This window comes from Triturus cristatus, chromosome 2_2, assembly GCF_964204655.1.
Source record: "Triturus cristatus chromosome 2_2, aTriCri1.1, whole genome shotgun sequence".
Lineage (NCBI taxonomy): Eukaryota > Metazoa > Chordata > Amphibia > Caudata > Salamandridae > Triturus > Triturus cristatus.
The window spans coordinates 514,136,178-514,161,212 of NC_140582.1; the positions used below are offsets into that span (position 1 = coordinate 514,136,178).

Genomic DNA, 25,035 nt, shown 5'->3' on the forward strand with positions numbered 1-25,035 from the left:
GATGACCTCTCTGCCCAGCAGCCTGCCCTTTACCAAAACATAACAGCCATCTGGGTCAGTGATAGAGTGTGTGGCCTCAAAAGGGGTTCCTGCCCGAACCCACAGCAATGCCCCTGGGAAATAAGCAGAGTAAGAGGTTGCATAGAGTTGGCAGCGCCATCTAGATCGCAGGTGGACAGCTTCCTCTGCTGTAAGATGGGTCTCCTGCAACCTTACTATTTGAGCTCCTTTACAAAACAAATATAGGTGAATACTATGCCTCTTGGAAACAGACCCAATCCCCCTTACATTCCAAGACAATAACTTTATGTTGCTATGCAGGCTTCTCGTATATGACATCTATACCAGAATTCCCTCCGCACCACCTCACAGCCACTCTGTGTACCCCCCTCCCTCTCCCCTCCACCTACTACCCAGCAGTAGGAGGACTATGTTCGACACTCTGAACATGTAAACAAAACCCCAACTACAAACTTCCTCGCCCAAGGGCAGCCTAGCAATGGCTAACCGCTCAAACCAGTAAAAAAAGAACATCGTTAAGAGAATGCCTCCTCTAGATGGCTAGTAGGGGCAATCTGTTTAGGGATGGACAGAGTAGGTCTGAGTGCTCATGTGCCACACCAGCCCAACTCCCAGTGGTATAGACAGGCAGAGTCCGCCGGGGCCCCGGGTAGCCAGCAGGATCAGGTCCATGTTTGCCAGCCATGTCGCTCCTGCAGACCCCTGCTAACTCCTCAGTGCCAGGGATGTAACTAGTCTACAGGCCAGAGCGACCCAGTACAAACAGTCATTCAACACGCCAGACCCCAGTCTAGGCTCCGAACTCCCCTGTTGTTCACGCCTCAGGGCCGGCATGCCCGACGTAGCTCCATCCTTCCAGCCTAAATGCCATACAGGCAGAAGAGGCGTCCACAGTGGGACCAAATATCCTGCAGGCCCCCGCCCTCTGGCAGCCGTGCCAGCCCATGTCTAACGCCACCGGCCTCCGTGACCGCATCCGTGCCGCTCCACCCTGCCTACAGGCAGGCGGTGGACCCACAGTATTGTATTGTATTGTATAATCTTTTGTATAGCGCTGTCTGCCACAGTAGCGGTGGAAGGGGGAGGAGGGGTCTCCCTTCACATGCGCTGTTCTGGCGAAGACTTCATATAGGGGCTTCGGAAACTAACCTAAGAATCGGACATGCTTGTGCGTGTGCTTTTTGTTTTGGCCCAAGCTATTGGCCTTTGCGTGCGTCCTTTTAACAAAGACAGCACGCAATTGGCCAAAGGCAGGTGTATTGCTCCGCCCATGGCCTATTGCTGTCGGTTACCCGCAGGCCCGACATCTGTTTGTAATTATCGTGCACAGAGGCGTGCGCGATAATAGGAAATAGATGTCTCGGTGTGGTGCGCGTGCACCACTCTTTTAAAAAGTTATCGCCTACTTCCTTGTTGAAGCTGCTCCTGCTATGTTCATCTAACAAGAGGCCCTGATTGTAATTACAACGGTCAGGTTTTGCTTAGCTTTCATGAACAGCTTGATAATTAAGGCAATAGTGAATTTCTATAGAGGGGTCTGGGCCTATCATTATCTAAATGCACGATCATGCGTTATACATTAAATGGCTGCAGGAAGGAAATCAGAATGAATGCAGGTCCCCCCCAGTGTAATAAAGCCATATTGTACTGAAACCTTGCCACTGCCTGTGAAATATGGCTTTTTATAGCACTACAGTTTGCACCCACACATATATTTAAATGAATATTGCACGACATGTGATTTGTATAGCACACCTTGGGATACCCTCACAACGTTCATGGCTAGCCGTACAGCGCGTGTGTTTCCACATGGCTCTGAGGTTTCATTCACACTGCTGCCTGTTTCGAGGGAGCCTGGCACATGCATTCATCGCGCGCTGGAGTGAGTACATGTCACCCTGCCATGAGTTGGCTTGTGCAATGTGAGACTTACTTCGATGGTGTGAGCATCCTGCAGTTGTGGTACTTGCGTAAGAGTATGGCAGGCAGAACAGTTGTGCCTGGGTGCGCACTCTACATAGGCAACACACGCGGAGTGCGTTAGTACTGCCGTTCGTGTCGTTGTGTAGGAGTGCCCCAGAGTCTGCCTGTGTGAGTGTCACTGTGCATGCATCCGTGCCAATGTGCGTGCATGAATTGTATGGCTGCGGCTGAGAAGTTTCACAATGCACGTGTTGCCGTTTGTGCCGGTTTGCACATCAGTTGCGGATGTGTGCGGCCGCCCATGTGCCTGTGTGCGTGTTTCTGCACGTGTCCGCGGCCCTTGCAGTTTGTCAACAGGGGGTGAATCATTGTTGCTTCATTTATTGCACTGCTGTCATTCACAGCATCCAAAAGTACCTCCGTCATATTTAGATCTCATACGGCTCTTTCAGCAGTTGCAAAATTCCACTCTCTCAGCACTTTCAATTCCAAACAAGCATTTGCATTGCAATAGGTCTCGCACTTACGCAAGTTTAAGCTATTAGCATTGTAAATGGCAATTCTTATTTTTGTTTTTTTAAACATAAATAAAAGGCATTGTCATTTACAATGCCAATAGCTTAAACTCGTATAAATGCGAGACCTATTGCATTGCAAATGCTAGTTCTATTTGTTTTTAAATAAGTACATTTAATCAAAATAACATTTTGTATTTAAAAGCTTGTAAACTGTTGGACAGGCTGGAAATAAAAATAAAAAGGGGTTTAGGTTCATACAGAAGCACACAGAATTAATGTATAATGTATGCTAAGTAGTAAATGCCCTCAAGTGTCATGCTGTAAAGAAGGAACAAGTGGATCATGTTTCATGACGTTTGTAAAAATCAATAAAATATATATTTTTTAAAAGCTTGTAAACTGAGATGCTTTTTTTTCTTAACATAATTTATTGATTACCTCAACGGCAGTACAATACAGTATAATTAGTACTTATGGCATGTTTTACTTTTGTTGAATCCTCAATTTATACACAATATCTCTATACTGTTTCGGGTCGAGCTGTTAAGTGCTAAGTCTCCATTACTACAGTCCTCCGAAGATTTTGCATACATGAGGTACATCATTGCATCCACATAACTGCATTGAATATGTTAAAACAATACAAAACTTTTAATTCCTTCCCCCTACCCGCCACCCTACCTCCTGGTCTGCTGGTGTTTGTATGATTAACGGCCTATCAGTACTAACAGTATAGTAATACTGACTCTGTGCTATCCGTATTCGGTTGTATCCTCACTCAGACCAGTAACTATTCATGACGTGCTTTGCTTGTAAAATGTGAGTGTATTATTGGGTGGGGGTACCTTGTGCCGGCATAAGATCTAACTGTTTAAAGTTTTCCATCATTACGTCCCAGTCCATAGAGATGGGATGTTTCCGCGCCCCCCTCGCCACTCTTCTCTTCTTAGTGCCGCGCTTTCAGCACTGCCCCATTGCGTCACGTCTTCCTGCCATTGAATCAACGAGGGACATCTAGGGGCTTTCCATCTCATGGTGATGGTTCTCACGGCCAGTATGAGGGCCAAGTCTAAGAACCGCAACTGCACCCTGAGCGACGTAGTGCCCTTGCAGAGCCCCATGAGACATTTCAGGATATTGTCCTGAACTGTGAGGTGTGTGACCTCTCCCAAAGAATGCCGGATTCTGCTCCAATAAACATGAAGACGCGGGCACGCCCATAGTATATGAGTGAAGTCCGCCTCATCACCCCTGCATCTAGAGCAGCAGTGTTGGGCCTCTGGGAACATGCGGTGTATCCTCTTGGGGGTTAGGTAAGATCTGTGTAGAACCATTGTTTGAATAAATTTAAGTTTAGCGTTACGGGATACCCTCTTAGGATGTTCAAGCATGCTCTCCCAGGCTTTATCGGTGAGTTCTGTGGTTGTATTTTCTGCCCACTTTGCTCTAAGTGTAGTGAGTTCAATCGAGGCTTGCACCCGAATACCTGTATACAGCCATTTAACCAAGTGGCCTCCTTCTCCCATGTAATATAATAAATTAACTAGTCTATGTTGTGGGGGTTCCGTGAATCGTGCCGCCCAGGTTTCTTTAATATAGAGTGATACTGCTGCATGTACTAAGTATAGGCGTTCCGGTGCACCAGTGGTCTGTATGAATGTGTAGTGATCAAGGAGGACACCATCTCCAAAGAAAGACCCGACTGTCTTAACGCCCGCGTCAGTCCAAGCCCGCAGCCTGGCCATCGTGAGCCCACCCCCGGGGCTGGGATGCCCAGCAAAGGGACGTTGGATGCGTATGGGGATGCTTCGGAAGTAAATGTAAATGTAAATGTAGTTGAGCTTATATAGCGCACAGCTACCCGCTGTGGGTTTCCCGGCGCTTGCTTAGGGAACCCGTCCTGGTATTCCCCTGTGAGATAGCAGGGTATCCACAAGGTGAAAGTCAGGCATCCCGCCGCGAGGGGCCGTTGTGGAGATTAAGCAAGCTATTGCCCAGAGTTGCAGAGTGTGAACCCGTGAGTCGAGGAGGCACCAGGGCGAGAATTATCGAGTCCGTGGAATTTTTAGCCCAAGACCCGCCGAGGCGGGAATTGAACCCTGGTCCAGGACCGATCTCAGCTTCCGGGTCTGCCGCCTCTAACCCCTGAGCCACACTTCTCCACAAGTGTACAACAAAGCTTTCTTCCAACATTGCAATGCAGTCTTGAGCAGTGTGGGCCCCTCTTCCGGGATTTTGGCTATCGGTAGAATTAGGGAGTGGAGTGTACCTCGGTCAATATTCCTGGGCGTATATCCAATTTCTTGTAAGTTCCAGCCCGCTGTCCAATAGGACAGCCATTGTAGTTGACAGGCATAATAATATGCCTTAAAGTCGGGAACTCCCAGCCCTCCCTTATGGGATTCTAATTGCAATTTCTGGAGACTCACTCTCCGACGGCCCATACACCAAATGAGTTCTATGAGAATAGTATTCAAGGTACGGAAGATGACGTGCGGGACTACCAGGGGGAGATTCACAAATAAGTATAATAAACGGGGAAGCATCACCATCTTAGAGATGGCGATCCGCCCCATGACTGAGAGCAGCAGGGATATCCAAAAGGCTACACTCGAGCGTAGGGCGATGATGGCCTTCAGCAGATTTCCTTCAAACTGATCCGCCTGTGCTCTGTATACTTGTATTCCTAAATACTTAAATGTCGTGTGGGCTACGGGTAGATTATAAATACCGAATTGGGCCACATCTGGGCGAGGTCCGTCATGAAAATAGAAGGCATACGATTTCCTGGTATTAATAGAGAGGCCGGAAATTCTTTCAAAGGTAGAAAACAGTGTGGGAAGAGGTTCAGCGTCAGCAGTGAGATTGCGTAAGTAAAGGAGAACATCATCAGCATATATCGAAATCAGGTGAGCATTGCCATCAACGGGTATTCCCAGCTGCATCAGTGATTGTCTCAAGGCGATCGGCAGAGGTTCTAGTGCGAGTACAAACAGCAGGGGAGACAAAGGGCACCCCTGTCGGGTAACCCTATGTATCACGTATTCCCATGAAAAATAACGGCCAGTGCGTGCCCTGGCTGTGGGAGCAGTATACAGTAGGCGCAACCATTTGAGGTAGGCGTCAGGGAGGCCGAAACGCCGTAGGGCAGTAAACATATACTCCCATGTTAGGGAGTCAAAAGCTTGGCGTAAATCTGGCGCCAAACATTCCGCTGTCTGATACGCCGTTGGGGTAGCCGTCATAATATAATGTAAACGTCTGGTGTTGAGGGACGTGCTGCGATTCGGTAAAAATCCGCATTGATCCATAAGTATAAGGGAGTTTAAATATGGTTGTATGCGGTTCGCTAGTGCTTTGCTCAAAATGTTATATTCAGTGGCCAGTAGGGATAGGGGCCTATAATTAGATATATCAGTATGATCAGAGACGATCAGCTGGACAAACTCACTTAAGATATGGGCACAGGGAGAAAGCACCGCACTTCACAGGGGAGAGACGGCGGGGCTCCGTACATATCCCATAGCGTTACAATGGGACGCCAAAACTGTCGGCTTTTAACACTGCGGATACCGGGGAGGACAATGACCCCTAGCCATCTATTCCATAGGACACATGCCGAAAATCCTGGGGGTGGGGGACGGGAACATGGCGGCACACACTTGCACCCCACCGGATGTCGCCTCGCAGAGTACGCTTGGTGTAGCGTGGTCCTCACTCCGTCTTGTCCCGGTGCCTGCACTCATGAGGCTAGCTCCTGGCACTGACACGAGTTTGACTATCACCCCAGTGTGCTGTCCTGTCGTACCTCCCACACTCTATAGTCCCATGCTTTGTAATGTAATGGCTTTCATAATGGTTTCTGGATGGCAGCCCTTTGATTATGTTAACAGTTATTATATTGTAAATATTTACTTTGTTGGTGTATTTGCTTCTATCCTCCTTTTTCCTTTGGAACAATCCCACTGTCGGCCTATCGCACTGGCCACATAAGAATGTTTTCAACATTTGTTAATCTCAGGGTGATCAGATCTGGGTGGCTTTAATGTTATAGGCGATGTCATCATGTGGTATTGGGCACCTTTTTCCCTCTTTTTTCTTTCTGGTTGCACGCCTCTTTCTCCACAGGCAATTAAGTAATGTGGGGAGGAATGCAGGTTAGAGGATCACGAAGACGCTATGAGAGACAGCCTTGATGTTAAGTTGATGTGTTGTAACGCATCGAAATACGTTCTGCTGTAACATGAGTAGTTAATCCACAACAGTACTGTTGCAAAAATGTAACATGTAATTGAAAATATTGTTGTTTTATTTGACATTCTGCTATGTCACGTACCTTGAGAAAATGGAAAAATATGAAAAGACCAATAAAGATATTTAAACAAATTTTTTTTGAAATATCAGTATGATAGTGACCCGGCTTAAGCAGGGAGACGACCAGTGCCTGCATAGTGGATTGTGGCAAGTGTCCAACTTCCAGTGCCGTCTTGTACACCTCTTCCAATTTAGGAACCAGAGCGTCTGCATAGGTTTCATAAAATTCTATGGGCAGGCCATCTAAGCCAGGTGCTTTGTTATGGTTTAGGCCTTTAAATCGCTGCCCGGATTTCATGTTGGGTGATGGGGCCTGCCAGTTTCTTCTGTGTATCCGCCGATAGAGAGGGTATTGTTAGGTCGTGGAAGAAATCGTCCAGGAGCATATCAGTGTGATGCGCGGGGGGGGTCGCACAGAGGTCACTAAAATATTCACAAAAGGCCTCATTTATCTCGAGTTGTGTAGAATGTCCCTCTGTTCGGTGTATGGATGTGTGTGATGATTGGTAGTTCCGGTCTGTTCTGTACTATGCTGGGTAATAATGTTCCTGCCTTGTATGCCTCAACATTCTTCCGCTGTGTAAAAGCACTATAATCGATAACCCTTAAAGTTTCTAGCATTTCAGCGTGACTAATGCGGGCCTCCTGAAATGCGTCTCGTTTTCCTGGATCTGTCACTGCCTCCGGTTCTAGAGTATTCATTAGGGTTTCTACACTGATCAGGCGTTGACTTATCTCTTGTCTAGCCCCCACTGTCTGCCCGATGGCAGCCCTTTGCACCCCCACCTTAAGTGCATCCCATTCTATGAGATTGGAGGAAGCTGTATTCCAATTTTCAGACAAGTAATTAATTGTTAATGGTGGTGGAAATAGCTGTGCGGAACGGAGCGTCCTCCAGTAACTGGGGCCAGAGTTTCCAGGTAGGCACAGGTGTCGGCACTCTCCCCCAGGTAAGGGTAAGCTCCAGAGGATTGTGATCCAAGAAGGTTTTGGCTAAGTAAGTGGACTTTGAAAAACAAGGAGAGGGGCTCATTAAAGTCCAAAAGGGACAGAGCACCAGAAACTGTATAGTTAAAAAGATTTTTCTCTTTGGACTAATTAAACAAAATTCACTTAAATTACCCACTTACACCATTCAATCAGATTCATCAACTCAAAACTGTCACACTCTGCAAACCACTCCGGATGAGATGTAAGAAAGTTTACACTAAGGTGAATTGCATTTATTAAAAATATCCCATTGAGTTTATTAACACATTAAAAATCCCATTACAGCAATGGGTGACACAAAGAAATGATATCATAAATACAATTTACATGAAGGAGCATATCAATGTACACAAGAAAAATGCATCATTAAAACATTAAAAATTATTCAGTATCTCATACACAAATAACAATAAGACATCATATAGAAGGAAAGACAACAACTGACACCAAGATTGTGACTCGGCAGTGTTAATTCGTAACCAATGCGGAAAAAAAGGGAACTGGGAATAATTCACCCTAATTTCTAAAGTTTTTTGTCCCAAGACAAATTAAACCAAGTACTCATGCGTCGACGCGTTTCGGTGGAATGGAATGATAAAAACCACCTTCTTCAGGACTGGCAATACTTTTCCTCCTTTAGTCAAGGTTAATGAACATTCCTTTGCTCATGCCGTGATTGAAAAACTGGCAGTAAACATCTGGGCTTAAGGCGACCGATATCGCAGTAATTATGTAGATCTACCTTAATATATTCAGGTGGGGTCTCCCTTCACTCACTGGTCTATTTAGCCAATTGGACCCAGAAGGTAGCGCAATCAACAGTTTAAAAGCCCTCACTCATGCTTGTGGGAATAACCGTTCGTCATCTAGTAAAGATGTTTAATTTAAAAGAAGATGGTTCTCTGTTTCCAAATATATTATTAAGTAGGCTTGATAGCTCTACACATGAGTGTGCACGACTGCCGTCTGGTACGTCCCTATCGGGTAATTTAAGTGAATTTTGTTTGATTAGTCCAAAGAGAAAAATCTTTTTAAATAAGTGGACTGACTAATACGCGAGCAATGGTACTTGTACAGAATAATCTATCTATCCTGGTGTGGAGGTGGTGGACCGGCGAATAGAAAGAATATTCTTTATGTGTAGGGTGCATCTGTCTCCATATATCCGTCAGCTCCCACCCATGTGTCCATGTTTTCAGGAGATCTGCTTGCTTGTATACACAAGCACCGTGCAGGAGGGGGTGAGATCTGTCCAAATCCACATCTAGCATCGTATTGCAATCCCCCCCTAGAATCCAGGGGATCGTGTCCCAACCCACCAGAGCTGCACCCAAACGATGGAAAAATGTATCTTGATCAAAATTAGGGGCATATAACAGATGCTTAATCCAAACTTGCTCTAGTAAGTTTCACATGTCTATCCAATTTTGTTAAGATACATTTTCACATGTTCTTCTAATGAATCTTGATAAACAGACTCGGGGATGCAAACTAAACGTAAATGATTAGCAATACTAAAGCAAAAACATAGTAAAATAAATAAGAACAGGACATCAGCACCATAACCATAAAATTTCTAGCACAAAATCTAGATTTGTCCTCTTACCAACCTAAAGAGATGTTCCCCCATGCTATTGCAAATAACTTCATCTCTAGGGAAGATCTCCAGGGCCTGCTCGTAACAATCAAATAAATCTTTTATCCGAGCCAGATTATTCAGCTCTTCAGCCCATTTCAAAAGTGTGAACTGAAATGCTTCCTGAAGAAAAAAAAAACAAAGAAAAAATTAAGTGTTAATATATACACATGCATTAAAACCAATTTAGGCTCGGCTTGACAGTCAGCTGTCTGCAGACCTATTGTACCCAATTCTATCAAATAAACAAAGTGCACTTTGGATCTCTCCGGAGGAGTAATTCTATATCACCTCCTGCTACTGACGGTTTGGTATACCATTCCTATGGAGTGACATCTCAAAACTACAATGAAACAGAACTTTTATATTTCATTTATTTTTAACTCACAGGTTTATAGAAAGCAAAGCTTTTTTCACAGCAGCAAGCTTTTCAAAACAATATTTTAAAAAGGACTCAAAATGCAAGCCTGGCCTTTTGCCAAATGCTAAAACTGTATCATTAAAAAGAAGTTATAAGCTGAAATACCAAATTCTCAAGTTTCAGTGAAGAAAAAGCAAGACCAGCTGTCTTTAGGAAAGGTGCAAAACCATTGAAAATACAGTTCCTAATCATGCTAAACATAAAAAATATAACTCTGTAAAGAGGAACATTGTGAATGCACGACACATCAAATTGGATTCTCGAAATTGTAGACCTTCAGCTGTTGGTATATTATTTTACAATAAAAGGTTATTTATTATGTACAATCAGCAAGTAAAACAATTGTAATTATTCAGATAATTTGAGCAATCATAAAATATGATTAACACTGGAAAAGCCCACCATATTTCACATCACACATCCCTACTAGTTTTAAACAGTCGACTCTCTACCCAAAACCTATATGTATTTATTATCAGCCTTTCGGCAATTATGTTGGCAGAACAATTAGTAATTTCATTAACTATTTTATGTCAATCCATACACTCATTCAGCATACCTCAGAAAACTGTGGGACCTGCAGTCGGATAATGATACCCCACTATCTCTTCTGAAGCAATCAGTTGGTTCCCGCGTCTGGCCCACCCAATTTCTCTGGTCTCTTTACACCCTTGAATGCATGAAGTCAAAGTTCCTAGATATCACCTGTTGGACTTGGCGCTCTCTGCAGGGTCACCCCCAAACGTTTTGCCTTCATTCCTCCTGTTTCCTGAATCCGTTTTTGTTGGCTTGACGACTCTGCACACTTTAACACTCCTAACCAGGGCAAAAGTGCTTGCGCTCACTCCTCTAAACAGGATAAGATTGGCTTCCACCCAAATAGCACAATTCATTTATTTGTAAGTCCATACTAAAGTGTACTACATGTACCCGGGGCCTGTAAATAAAATGCTTCTAGTCTGCTCGCAGCACTACTGTGCCACTCACTGAAAAAGTTTTTTTAAACATACCTCAAGTCTGCAATTGCAGCCTGTATCAGTTTTGAACTGCGATCTCGACCTGGCTAAATAAAGCTTTATGCCAGGCCAAAACATTATTTTTTAACACATAAGTTACCCCTGGGGTAAGCCCTAAACAGCACACAGGCTGGGGTGCACTGTATTTAGAAAGTTGGACATTAACTTTTTAAGTTGAACTTTTGTCCTGGTAATGAAAACCTCAAATACATTTTTCACTACTGCAAGGCCTAACTCTCCCTTAGGATAACATTGGGTTATCTTATTGCATTTAATAAGTGATAATGTTTGTTTGGGAATAGGTTGATGCGACTTTTGGAGTCTAAGGAATTGTAAATTAAAACCCTCTTTAATGGTCAAGTCTAATTTTAAGATACAATTCTTAGAATGGCACTTTTAGAAATTTGGCATTTTCTTGTCATAACCGTTTGGTACCTTTATCTTGGCTCACATGGCTAAATAAAGTTGGCAGTTGGCCTTTGTGTATTCCTCCCAGTTATCAGAAAGGGAGACTGAACCTTTGCAAAATGAGCCTTCCTGACCCGACAGGATTAGTGAAGCTGTCACCTACCACACTTGCACTTCAAAGGAATTACTTCGGTTCGGCACTCACACAAGTAACTTCACTCTGGTCTTTTGTGATACCAGAATTCCAGGAACCACAGCAGGGAGGAAGGATTTTCAGACCAGATGTTTGGGGCTGAGGGGCTAGATGTTTCTCCCACTTTAAAGCTAGCACCAGGTATTAATATTGGACCCTCAGACCAACTCTTGAGTACACTCCTGGACCTGTTAATACTACAGAAGAAAGACTGACCTGCTGCCAGAGGACTGCCCTACTGCCGGAGGCTTCCCCTGCTGTCTAAGAAGGAAGACGGGACCTACTCCCTTCACCCAGGCTACCTGAAGTGACTCCAAGGGTCAGCTGATGGACCTCCTGTTCAGAGCGACAGAGACATACTCTACAGTGGCCTCCATACAACTGCTCAGCTTACGTGCTGCAACTGGACCTACCTAAGCCTTGCTAGCCTCTGCAAGAGTGAGTCCCTGAACGGATTGAGTCCACCAGCAACAATTCTAGGGAAATATTTTCTATTATACAGAGTTTCATGGCCCCTGAGGCTATGATTACTAAACTCCCTGTTTCAGCTGCCTGGTGTGAAAAGCTGTCCAATTTCTTCATTGATAAGATTCGGGCCATCCAGGCAACGTTTGTCGGCCAGAGCCTTCAAGTGGATGTGGCTCCAACTTCCGCTTCTATGCTGTCAGCCTTTGCCTTTGTTGATCTGTCGGAGTCCCTCAAAATATTGAAATCTATGAAACCTGGGTCTCCATCGGACCCGTGTTCGGCCAGGCTTCTGGCCTCTATTGCCGAATCAGTTAATTTTGAGGTTAACACACTCGTTAATCTCTCCCTAAAAGAGGCAGTTGTCCCATTGAAGTGGAAACAGGCGAAGATCCTTCCGCTGCTAAAAAAGTCATTGCTTGATCCTAGGGACCCAGGGAATTATTGCCCTATTTCTCTGCTCCCCTGTTTGGCGAAAATTTGTGAGAAGGCAGTCAACAAACAGCTTACGGATTTTGTTGAGGGGTCTAGTTTACTTCATCCAGCACAATCTGGTTTTAGAGCCGCCTTTAGTACTGAGTCCGCCTTGGTCGAGGTCTCTAAAGCTATTCGAGACTGTCTGGACTCGGGCGGAAGTGCAGCCCTCATAATGCTGGATCTGTCGGCTGCGTTCGACACTGTTCCCCATGCACTGCTTTTGGCTCGGCTAGCGGACATAGGCATTTCTGGACAAGCCTGGAAGTGGCTGGAATCCTTTCTTACTGGGCGTTCGCAACAGGTCTGGCTCCCGCCTTTCTCATCTCCTCTCCAATATGTGACCACTGGAGTCCCGCAGGGGTCTTCTTTGAATCCCCTGCTTTTTAACATATATGTTACTCCTGTGGTCCAATTGGCAGAAGAGCGGGGTGCCAAGATCGATGCTTACGCCGATGACACCCAGCTTCTGTTCACCTGGGGTAAATCGAAATTTTCTACCGTGAGGGTGAAGGAGTGTCTGACAGCCGTTTTCCAATGGCTCTCGGCCGCTCAACTGAAATGTAACGAGGAAAAGACCGAAATTCTCCTTTACGGTAGATTTCCCCCGCGCTTCAGGGAATCTCTCTGGCCATCTGACTATCCCATGCCATCTTGCACGGGTTTACCAGTCAGAAATTTGGGGGTCTGGTTCGATGAACAGCTGTTCTTTTCGACTCAGATCAAAAAATTTGGGGGAGTTGCTTTGGGATATTAAAGTCTCTCAAGAAATTCCTTCCACTACTACCAAGACCAGCAAAGGAAACAGTGGCCCGCCCACTGATCCTCTCTCGGGTAGACTATGCCAATGGGCTGTATCTGGGCCTTCCTGACTACATTCTTAAAAAATTGCAGGTGGTCCAGAATGCAGCGACCCGGCTGGTGCTCAACATTCCTACTAGGAAGAGTATCAAGCATCATCTGCGCATGTTGCATTGGCTCCCGGTTAGGAAACGTGTGGAGTTTAAGGCCTTGGTCATAGCGCATCGCGCTTTGTATGATGGAGGACCTCTATATCTTAGAAAGTGTTTTGCTTTCTACCTGCCTACTAGGCACCTGAGATCGTCATCTCAGCTGGTTGCGCAAATTCCTTGCGTGCGCCTCCAAAGAATGGGGGGCAGATCACTTGCCGTTAGGGCAGCTACGGCTTGGAATTCGTTGCCTCTCTCTTTGCACGGCATCCAAGAGCTGGGGCAATTCAAGAAACAGCTCAAAACCTTTCTGTTTTAATTCTTCTCTTATTCGGCACCTCGCAGGCTCACGCCGGGACACTCCTAGGAGTAGCTGTGCGCGTTATAAAAACCCAATACCATAACATAACAAGAGAGGCCTACCCAGGATCTGGGCCTTGGCTGGCATCAGATTTTACTCCTCTGGACACAAAGGAGAATTCCTGAAGTTTTGGTCTCTCAGCAACAGCGAACAGGCCAGTATGCACCAAGATCTCACCGCCAGCGAGGACTGCCAACGTAACGCTCTAGTAGACTTAACTCTTCACACTACATCGACCGCCAGCAACGCGAAGCTCCAGCAAGGACTGTCTGCGACACCCAACAGGATCTTAGTACTACAGCAAATACAATCCGCAATGCTCTACTTGCTCCTCATGGCCTCCTCCACTGCAAACTCGACTCTTCGTGCCAGATATTGGGAACGTAACTTTTTCAGCAGCACTAACCTGGAACCTGCATTTGGCCAGCATTCTACAGCGGTTGGCCTGAACTTGTGACTTTCCCCCAGTCCTGCAAGACCAGATAAGCATAAGTAACAATTTGTGCTTTTGGGCACTATACTTACTCAAATATTTGAAACTGCATATGTCCAGTCCTACTGCTTGGATTTTTGTTGTTTTGGTGTCAAATAATATATTACATTTTACTTTATTTTTCCTAAATTTGTGTGGGATTTTTCTTGCGGCATATTTTCACTTTATTGCTATTGGTGTGCTGCATAAATACTTTATGCATTGACTTCAAGTTAAGCCTGATAGCTTTTGTGCCAAGCTACCAGAGGGTTAAGCACACATTAATTTAGTGACTTTTTGTGGTTCACACTGACGAGGATTGTGGCTCTTGCTTGAGAAGAGTTCACCCTCCCGCCCTCAATCAACAACCCATTTTCTCACCTCACCAATAGAGAATGGAGGCATTTCTTTAAATATAAAAAATAAAATAAAAAGGCAAACCAAACACAATCATATTGGCAATAAAACAATTCTTGACAAAATAGAAGCAGGACAAAAGCTCTGCACCTCCACAGAAGTAACAGAGTTCACTCTGTTTGATACTCAGTGCACAACAACAAGATTGCATGTTCTCATTTGCATCAGAGGCACCGATTAAAAAGGGGAAAAGATTGATAGGGATGAAAGTGCACAATTATACTGACAGGTCATCATTCGGTCTTAAGCACTGCAGACTCTGGAGAGGGATGCAAACTAACAGCAACTATACTTATCTGGCTAACATCACTATTACAGGAGTACTTTCAAGAACAATGAGACATTTAGGACCTCACTTCAGCCATGTGTTTACGGCCTATGTTGACATCCATCGCCATTTACCAATATACAGACGATAAGCAACTTTAACTTATTGTGACCTCGGCAGCCAACTCTCAACATACAGAACCATGTGTACTAACCATTTATTCACATATGTCTACTGTATACTCCAAGAGTAACCCAAACAAAATTCAAAAGCATTCCCATTACTATTTTGTCCCTCTTTCTCGTTCCCTTCCTAACCAAATATGATGTTCATTCCTGTAGAGAGGCCTTTTATTCTCAGAAGAAATAAGAAGATACCACCCACTGCACATCTTGGTTTTCCTGTTTTAAAGAGGGACTGGCTCCTGTTTGGTGTTGCTGCAGTTGATAACATCAGAGTCTTGCAGCATCAGGCTCCCCTATAGTTCCTTTGCGGGATTGCCCCTTGGTCTAAAAGTTCTTCAATCTCCTTCATTTCATTGCCGGAATAAGAGGTACCTTTAAAGGTTCTTTCTGCTAAGGTCCTTGCTGTGAGGACCTCAGTTGTAGATTAGGTGAGATAGTGGCTTTGCTATCTTACAATATTATAATGCTTTGTTCTGGAGGGTTTGTTTCTACAGCTCCCGGTCGGTTTCTTACCAAAGACTGTATCTTATTTTAATTACATGAAGATATTGTTTTTCCTTAACTATAGTCTAACCCTTCCCCAGTAAAGGACAGAGTATTCATACTCTAAAAGTATGTTTTGGTGAAATTTGAAGGAGCTTACAATATTTGAGCATGCACAAAGCCACTCTGACTGGTAATTAAAGCCGACGTTTGCAGCTTTTGTATGTCTATTGTGCAAAAATAACACCTCACCTATTTCAAAGTCACAGAGGGAGATTTGCAGCTGCATCACCTAGCATACACGAGCAAAGAAGCAACAAAGCGAGGTGGCAAACATGACCAAATCCCCGCTACTCACGGACAGCAGCAGCTGCTGTGGGTTCAAGGTAGACACACCCACCTACACTGACGGTCAAAATAGTTACCCACTTTAATATAGGTTAGAGCTGGTTTTTAACCTCATGCTTTCTAACCCTTACCTCATGCTTTCGAACTCATTACCCCTCCCCATCACAAGCCTCTTTTTGAATGTATTATTTACATCTGATCACAACAGTAACTGTATTTGGAGAGAATTTCCAACTTTAAGGTATCTGAATCCCTTTCAGTTACGTTTTGTTCAATTATGCAGAGTTTTAAACCTCCTGTCTCAACATTAACTAGGTGGATTCGACATGTAATCTATCTCTTTTATTAGGTTTAACTAGTTTTGGGTTGTTCTGCTGGAGCAGGGTTTTCTATTGAAAATTTATTGAGATTTAAACTCCAGATTATGTTATAAATCATGATTTAAATTACTAATTTATAATCATTAATTATTAACTTTGTTGGAAGTCTTTATTAATCAACATTACTAATGAGAGAAAATTACACGCGGGAATGCATATATGTTGCTTTATTAATACGTGAACTAAATTGGTGAGCAAGTTAATTAAATAAGTGTCGCAAAAGTGCTATTTGTTTCGTGTTTGCGCTTTTTAATAACGTGCTCGAATGCTTTTTTATGTTGCAGACGGCTAGATAATTACATACACATAAGGGTATTAGAGGGTATTAACACTGTATAATCATTACGATGTGGTAACGTTTCCAAAGATTTTTCATATAGATAAGATAGAAGACGTAGAACACATTAATTTACTAACACGTTTTAAAAGAGAAATTTGGTCAGAAATTGTAGGTGATATCTTTGGAGCTTTAATTCCAGCAGTGGGAATTTCTTTAAATGCATATGGAATTCGGAAACTGTCAACAGTGGTGGATCGCTTATCGACAAGTACCGCTGGAGGGTTTCTGTTGGTAAATACGGAGATGATTGCCGTACGTGCCATGTCTATGCAAAATCGACTTGCCCTTGATATTCTTTTGGCCAAGGAGGGTGGAGTTTGTGGAATGCTGAAAGTTCAACATTGTTGCACTTACATTCCTGACGAAAGCAGAGATCTAAAGGTCTATATCAAAAATATTACTGATTTGCATGAAGAATTAATACCACTGGAAGCTGAAAGTATCTGGACTAAAATGGCTAATAAGCTACTAGCTGTTAAGAGTTTTATTGCTAAGTTAGGTAGTACCATTATTGGTAAGATATTATTTCCTTTGACATGTGTAATTGTTGCTTTATTGATGCTTAGATTAGGGTGTTTGTGTTGTAAAAACAGGGGAGGGAAAAAGAGAATAATTAGAGGTAATTCTGCAAAGAAACAAAAGAGGTCAAAGAGAGACCCACAAGAAATAGAATTAGAAGAATTGAGGGAGAGTGTTTACTTGGAGTCGAAGAGGGATGATGAAAGAGAATCTGGCGTTTAATGTTGTGTCACAAAAGACATTTTCAATTTCTCCTAAAATTGGGACTACATTTTTTTTTTTTTTGGGTTGGTTTTTGTGGTGATATATATCACCAAAGGGGGGATTGCTGGAGCAGGGTTTTCTATTGAAAATTTATTGAGATTTAAACTCCAGATTATGTTATAAGTCATGATTAAAATTACTAATTTATAATCATTAATTACATACACATAAGGGTATTAGTGGGGATTAACACTGTATAATCATTACGATGTGGTAACGTTGTTTTGTGTTTCTTTTAATTAAGATGGTCCGTTTTGGCCTAAACCAAGATGGCCGCTATTTGCAGCCTGCACTCGAGTGATTGAAAATGTGACGAGAGGCCTTGCTGAACATGGTTGAAAGTCACCTGACCACAGCCTCTGTCTGAATTAAAAGTTTCCGTGAGGACAGCAGCTCCGGGCTTGCTGCCAAGTGCCCTTGGAGGAGAATAAAGCCACAATGAACTAATAACTTGCGGTGGCTCCGCTATGGTTCCAAGGAAGAGCATTCATAAATGTATCGATTGCCTAACTCGAGCTTCCTTCTTCCGTGTTTTTATTTTTGTGATTTTTCTGAGCAGAGGTTTTCTAAATGTTGCTAAGACAACATCCTTTCCTGCTCGCTCTGCTCAGCGGCTCAACGGACGTTTAGTGTTTGTTTGTTACTTTTATTTTGCAAGTTTTTTTTATAAATAATGTTAGACTAGGGAGGATCTAATGCCACTTCTTCCTGAACCTATGCTCGTGAGGATCGATGATGATCGAGAGGAGGGCGACTCGGGAGACTTTACTGAGAGACCTGTCCTGACCCATTTAGCTAGAATAGGTAACTATGAGAATAATGATTTTGCTATTGATTGACTTTCATTTGAACTAATTTTAGATAAAAATTGACATATGTTTGAATTCCAGTGTCGGGTGGTTATTTCTTTATCGTTTATTGAGTTTCAGATGTATTTCCTATGTTTAGAATCATGACTCAGGACAATTTCTTTTAGGTCGCATTGACCTCGCACTAGATGCAGATTGGTTTAGGTTTCTCTCATATATTCAGTGTGGATAGAGTAATAGAAGGAATGTTAGTGTAATGGGCCCTAGCGTATGATGAGTGTATGTGCGTGTGACTGTGGATTTACTCTGTCCGTGGAAGTAGGGAGAATTTATATGCTCCGATCTGCAGCAGTTCCACCATAGGTATGTCAACTTCTTGAGCTATTGCAAGGGTGTTTCTATTTTTAGGTGTGGCTTTACCCTAGGACTTTTGATACAGATAGATTAGATAACGAAGATTGAATAGAGTGTTCTTCAAGTATAGGGGTGTTCAGCAAGCCCTCTTCGTCCATGGGTCTATAGTGTTACTCACATTTCTCTTCTGTCCACTATGGCATACAGCACAGGGTGGTGGGTGTAGGAAGGTGAATATCTGACTATGGTTACCCCCAACTTTTTGCCTAGTGTCTAGCTGGTTTTTCGACTTAGTTGGCCTGAGATCCTGCCATTCAGGGTCTCAGGCTGTCTGCTCTCTCTTTAAAATGGACTCCATGTACCCTAGGTACATACCCAATTGGAAAGGATCACCTTATTGGACCCTGTACAGTGTACCCTAGGTACCCAGGGCATAGGTGTACCCTAGGCCTCCCAGGGGCTGCAGCATGTATTATGCCACCCCTGGCCTGGCCTTCCAATCAGACACAACTGGCTGATCACTCAGCTGGGGCAAGGTCGTGTAATCACCCCTTGCTTAGATATAGTATACCTATATCTACACTTAAAATAGACACATGTGTACCTGTGAGCCACTCCTATGGCAGGCCTTAACAATCCTGGAGGCAGAGTGCTTGGTAACATGTGAGATGGTGCTCTACCATGAGCTGAGCCTGTCTGCAGCTTTCGGAACCATGTCCTTATAGCTGTTCTATGATATCGCCTACCATATACTCTTAAAGTGCCTTATAATCTTAAACGGTTATGGTAACTATGGTTTGGCTTTATCAAAACATGTCGTGTAAGGTGTCTAACACTTTGGAATAATACCCCCATACCATTTCTGGTGATGAGGATATTATTCCTCCCTTCTAGAGGGAGAGACTTGTTAAAATCCTACTTTGCTGTTTAACTCTGACCAAAGCCTCAGCATCACAAAATGGATGCTGCTGCCACAGACACGAGTCTGACCTCCTGTTGCTGGGAGCCCTCCCAGCTAGGGAGGCCTGGACAATAGGTTTCCTGCTTGGGGAGGTGCTAGCACCTCCCCAGACAGACTTTAGTGTATTGGGGCAGGGAGGGCTGAAAGGAATAAGACACTGCCTGGGGCACACAAGGTGTCCCATGCATAGTCCAGTTCAAACCGGTACTGGGGCACTCCAGCCCCAGCTCTGGCGCGAAACTGGACAAAGGAAAGGGGGTGTAGCCACCCCCCTTCCTGGTCCCACCCATAGTAGGGACCTTGCAGGTAGCCCAGCCCACTAGCCCAGTATATCAGTAGGCAGCTGAGCCCTGCAGGATTAGATTTATCCTGAACCTGCATCTTGAACAGAAACTCTGGACCTTCGACATTCAACTACGGAAGAAGACTGAAGAATCTCCCTTGTGGCCATGGAGTGACCACCCTGGGCAACCAGGCACCATCCAGCGACCGCTGCTTGCTTTGCGACTGATCCTACGAGGGACGACTGCAGAGACTGACCAGCGCCGTGACTTCCAGACACCTCTGAACCAGATCCACATCTACAGCAAAGCTGAGACCCGTGGAGGCGACGAGGGACCGGCGACTTGGGAAAAGTGGCTAGTAACTGACTAGCGCGACTTCTGAGGCTTCCTCGAGGCTGTGCTTGGGGAATTGAGAAGCCCCAATCCCGAGCACCATCTGCAAAGAAGATCAGCTCCCCACACTTCACGTGTTCTGCGTGGGGCCCTTCTGCACCTGAGTTGCTCGACGTGTTGTCCGGTTGCTGGCCCGTTGGCTAATGACCTCTGTGACGACGAACCTTCAACTTTGCCTTGCTGGTCCGGCCCCTCCAGATTGTCCCCCGCTCCCCTGTGAAAGGGAAGCACCCCAGACCTTCCTGGTCTGCGACAGAAGCAAGTCCTCCATCCTGCGTGGGTTACGCTTGCCAAGGCTTGTTGGGTCCTAACTCGACATTGACGCCGCCGACAGCAAGAGCCTTCGTGGGACAGCTCGCCTCCTGATCTGGTCGTCCTCGACGCCTCCTGGTACCCGTGGCTGCTGTGACAAGCTTCACCTCTTCACCTGCATCTTCACGACATCGCCTGGTTCCTTCCTGGTTCCTTCCCGGCTGGTGACCTAGACTCTGTCCCCTCTGCTTGCAGGTATCCTTCTCGATTCCCTCCTTGGAATCCACCGGACACTCTTCACTGACTGCCTGTCAGCATCTTTCTTCAGGCATCCATAGGAGTCGACGACGAAACCCGACGCAAGTTCACACCTATGCACCAGCAGCCCGTGGGCTAGGTAACTTGAGTACTCCGGTGCTCACAAGGGTATTGACTATCCTAGTGTCTAGTTTTCAAGTCTCTAACTCCTAGCTACTTCCGAAGTGTCCTAAAACTCTTAATTTCTAATTACTACTATTTCTATCGACTTTAACGCATTACGCGTGAGTGTTTCCACTCTGCACCTGAATCCCGTGGGCCTCCCACTTCCTAACAATTGGTAGTATATTGTAGCCCCAGCGATTCCCTAGGCCTAGGCCTAACCTGTGTTCGTGACAGTGGTTCTTATACCACTTACTTAGTATATGGTTTGCGTGGCCCCTAGGGCCTAACTGTATTACTTACCTGTGTGACTTATGTATGCTTAAATAAGACTGTGTTGTACTTACCTCGAATCTCATAAAGAGTGCTGAGGGTATTTTGACTAGAATAAAAACATTCTATTTTTATAATTTATCTGTTGTGGTGTCCTTTCATTTGGTATTCAAGGGGTTGCAAATGGTATAACAGCTGGCTTCACATGCCATACAGAGTTTAGCCTAAGACTGCTCTTGTCCATGCTACCACTAGGATAGCTGGTCTATAAGGTTGACTTTACAACCAATCACCGTAAGGGTTGTTTGGACTGATATAAGGTGTACACTAGAACTAGTGATATCATATATCAGGCCAACTTCTCACAATGTATACCACTTCATACATTGACAAATTTTACTGTGCATGACAGCATTCTTCTCTTTCACAAGAGGCTCATCCGCACACAAAGTAGTTCCCTTATGCCAGAAACAACTACAACATGTTCATTTCGAAACAAAAATGTGTTTTTAGGCAGTTTTTTAAATATATTTTTGAGGGCTTGACAGCTGCTGCAACAACAACATACTACAAAAACTTTGAAGAAACAAAACAAATATTGGCGAAGCACAAGACTGGCAGACATCTCCAGAACTGACTTTGTCAATGTTTGCTGAAATTTTTCGCACAGCAGCATGGCCTTTACCCAATACAATCATAAATCATTGCATACTCCAGGGTTTTTATTCTGATGATGTGTTTGGTTGAGATATTTTGGGACCTGTAGCAGTTAAATATTTCCTTTTGTTTTAAGTCTAACTAATAAATCGTATTATTGCAGCATCACGATGTAATATGTGCTATGTGATAAATGCCGTTATATAACTGCTATTTTATGGTCATTAATTAGGAGTGGGGCATGGATGTCTACTGGGTGGGATATCCTCACTGGTTAGGAATGGCACAAGGAGGAGTAGGATTCAGTGTAATTAAGATTACTGGCAAATAATCAGACAATTAACATTGCCAAACCGCTACCACAGATTGAAGCTTAGCTAACAACTATGTTGCTTGGTGACTTCTTCCACTCTCCGCGGGCGTCGTGTACAAAGCCGTTTTGCATCCACAAAGGGGCTTTTTTATGTCCAAAAGCCCATTTACAAGTCACAAAATTGTTGGGACTCACAAAAGGTCTTTAGCAACCTTGTCCAAATCGTAAATAGGAGGTGGTGTGAAAGGTGTGTCCCCCTCCTGTTTACAGAGAGGAATGCATCAATGGTATGTGGGTAGCAAAAGGAAAGGGGTCTTTAAATCCCTTCATTTTGTGATTCTTTCACAAAAGTTTTCTGGAGACCACTACCAAATCCAAGTAAAACTTTAAAAAAATAAGTATTTTAAACACACTCCCATTTCCTTTAAGGGAAATGGTTTACTATTTAAAAAAAAAACATAGAATGATCAGTTTGCAAACTCATAATTGACTCGCAAAAAGTTGGTGCACAATTTGTGACCACTTTTTTCAAAAAATTCTTAGAACAAGGCTCCATATTTCCTAATCATATATTGACCCCCATCTCTCTAAGAGCGATGCAACAAAACGCCAAGCTTCTACACAATAATAGCTTTTTTTCTTCCTCCCTTCTCTCAAACAACTACAGCCGCAGTTTTCTTTTGCCACATCAAAGGGGTCACACTTCTATCAAGACTCAAAAAAATAAATTGCACTCAATTTACTCAAAGTAGCTTTGAAGTAACTGCCTGTCTGATTACTGAACCCTTCTGCGTTACTCCCACCGTCCATTGTCCGTGTGCTACCCCAGCCCCTTCCACTGTCTGTGCTTACTCAGCCCTGTCAGACTTCCATTGTCTGTGTGTTTGCCCCTAGCCCCTCCTCCATTGCCCGTGCGCTTTCCTCAGTTACTCTCACCAGTTCTATCCCCTACCCATGTCCTTCTCTTCTCCCCTCACTACGTGTTCTCTCTTTCCCCAACTCACTCCCCTGTCCTTCTCTCCCGCCCTCCATCCGAGTTTTTTTTTTCTTTTCCAAATAGGGGAGTGAGTTATGGAACAAGATAAAACAGAGGGAGAGAGGAGGACACGGAGGATGGGGACAGGGGGGGAAAGGAAGAGTACACAGTTAAAAAATATATTTTAAAGCACTATATTCACTGGCAGCATCAAAGCACTTTTTAAAATTAGTTTTTGTTGTGCTGCTGTACAGCATGGCTCCAAATCATTGTTAAAGCGAGGGCTTTAAGTTGACTGGGTCCTGCCGGTGCTGGGCACCGGCAGTTTTAAAAAGGAAGCATTGAAACGGATTCCGATTGGGCTCAGTTGTCATGCCCTCACCTTTTGATGCCATGTCCTGGCTATACAGACTGGATGAGGACAAGCCTAACAAACATGGCTCACGCATCACTACTTGAGTCACTCGTAACACTTTTGTAACGAAACAGGAATCTTAAAAGTAACCAGAAGAGGGTGCCCGGGATGTTGCTTTACACACATACTGGCCTACTGTGCCTTCTTTCTATGCTGATTTGTGCAATGTGGGTGGAGTGATTTTGGACCCACCTGCAGCTGCCCTGCTGTGATTTCATTTGCACCCGACCTTTCCTTTGATGCTGGATGTGGTGGTGTTGAACCCAGACCGGAATCCTCCTCTGGAGAGACACCTCACCTACGGTGACTCATGGGAGGTACTTGGCAGCGACTGGCCTAATTTATGTAACGGTTTCAAGACCGTGATTTCCCTTTTTGTCACGCCTTTTCATCCTCTCAATTGCCAGATATTGCCTGATGTAACGGAACACAAATGTGGTTGTAGTTTAGCCTTAAGGCTGATGTGGAGCTGTGAATGTCAAACCCGCCAAATGTATCCACAAGACAACAAGTTATGCAGGGCATGAGCTGGAAATCGGGAAGTTGTAATCTATGTGGTATGGAGGAGAGACATGTTGGTGGGCTTTCGTTGTTGGTGGGTCATGTTTGTTCGTTTCCTAGCACAGTGGTTGCCCAAATAGTACAGGTAAACTTTGAGTGGGTCAATGTGCCCCAACACTACACATTGATGCACATGTGCTAGTTACAGCAATTCCACATGATGTTAAGTAAATATTGAAATTAAACTTCTCTGAGATCTCCCCACCCACCCCTTGCCTTCTGTGTGCATGTCTCTGCATCCTCCAGGGAGGATGTGTACTTAGTATCTGCTGTGGTCAGGATCTGAACGTAAATATAAACATTTGTCTTGTTTTTTCTTCAGAGCACGGGGCAAGAATTCAAAATACCAGGGCACAACATGAACACTCTTCAAATTAGGTCTCTACACACTTTAAAATACAATGTGACCAAAGCTCAACACTCATTTGCAAAGTAAAGGAGAATATTTATTGCAGCAAGTTCCCATGTTTCAAATTGCAATAATATTCATGTAAAATAAATGTGTGTAGTGAATGTATATACACAAGAATAAGTAATTAGAACTTGGAATACTTCACCAGCTGTCTGTTTGGCATCATCTTTGCCAGCACAACTGGGGAACCTGTTCATAGTCTCAGGCAGGAGTTCTCAAACAAACACACAAAGGCGGACCTGAGCACAGTGTATGCTCCACAGGAGGATTCCTGTCAAAGCGCCAAGAGGTCTCTGTCTTTATACTTTTTACTAACACTGAGAGAGACTTCTAGAAGCTCTCCCTTCATCTGCGCTGTAGGTGCTGGCTACTCTCTCTGCATCGAGGTCACTCAACGGAGCTTGCCAGGCTCCGATGAGAGTTTGCAGGTAGAATTCTTCACATTTTCATCCTTGGACACTGTACGCATCCCACACTGTATGTCTTAGCAGCTTATCTCTCGCTCTGTCAAGTGAAGAGCAAACAACCTGTTCACGCAAGTAACCTGGGCCGGCTTGCATTCGCAGCTGAAAGCGATGGCCAGACAGAC

At 44.3% G+C, this 25,035-nt stretch overlaps 1 protein-coding gene across 4 annotated transcripts in view; it reads right to left on the reverse strand.

Moving 5' to 3' along the window:
• PRMT9 (protein arginine methyltransferase 9) overlaps nucleotides 1–25,035 on the reverse strand; it is a 227,033-nt gene that overhangs the window by 198,936 nt on the left and 3,062 nt on the right. For 3 of the 4 annotated variants that reach the window (XM_085641632.1, XM_085641635.1, XM_085641633.1), the window contains exon 2: nucleotides 9,377–9,525. In XM_085641632.1, the coding sequence (XP_085497758.1) occupies nucleotides 9,377–9,525 (149 nt within the window). Of the gene's footprint in view, nucleotides 1–9,372; nucleotides 9,526–25,035 lie in introns of all 4 variants that reach the window. The other variant, XM_085641634.1, reaches the window with a different exon arrangement.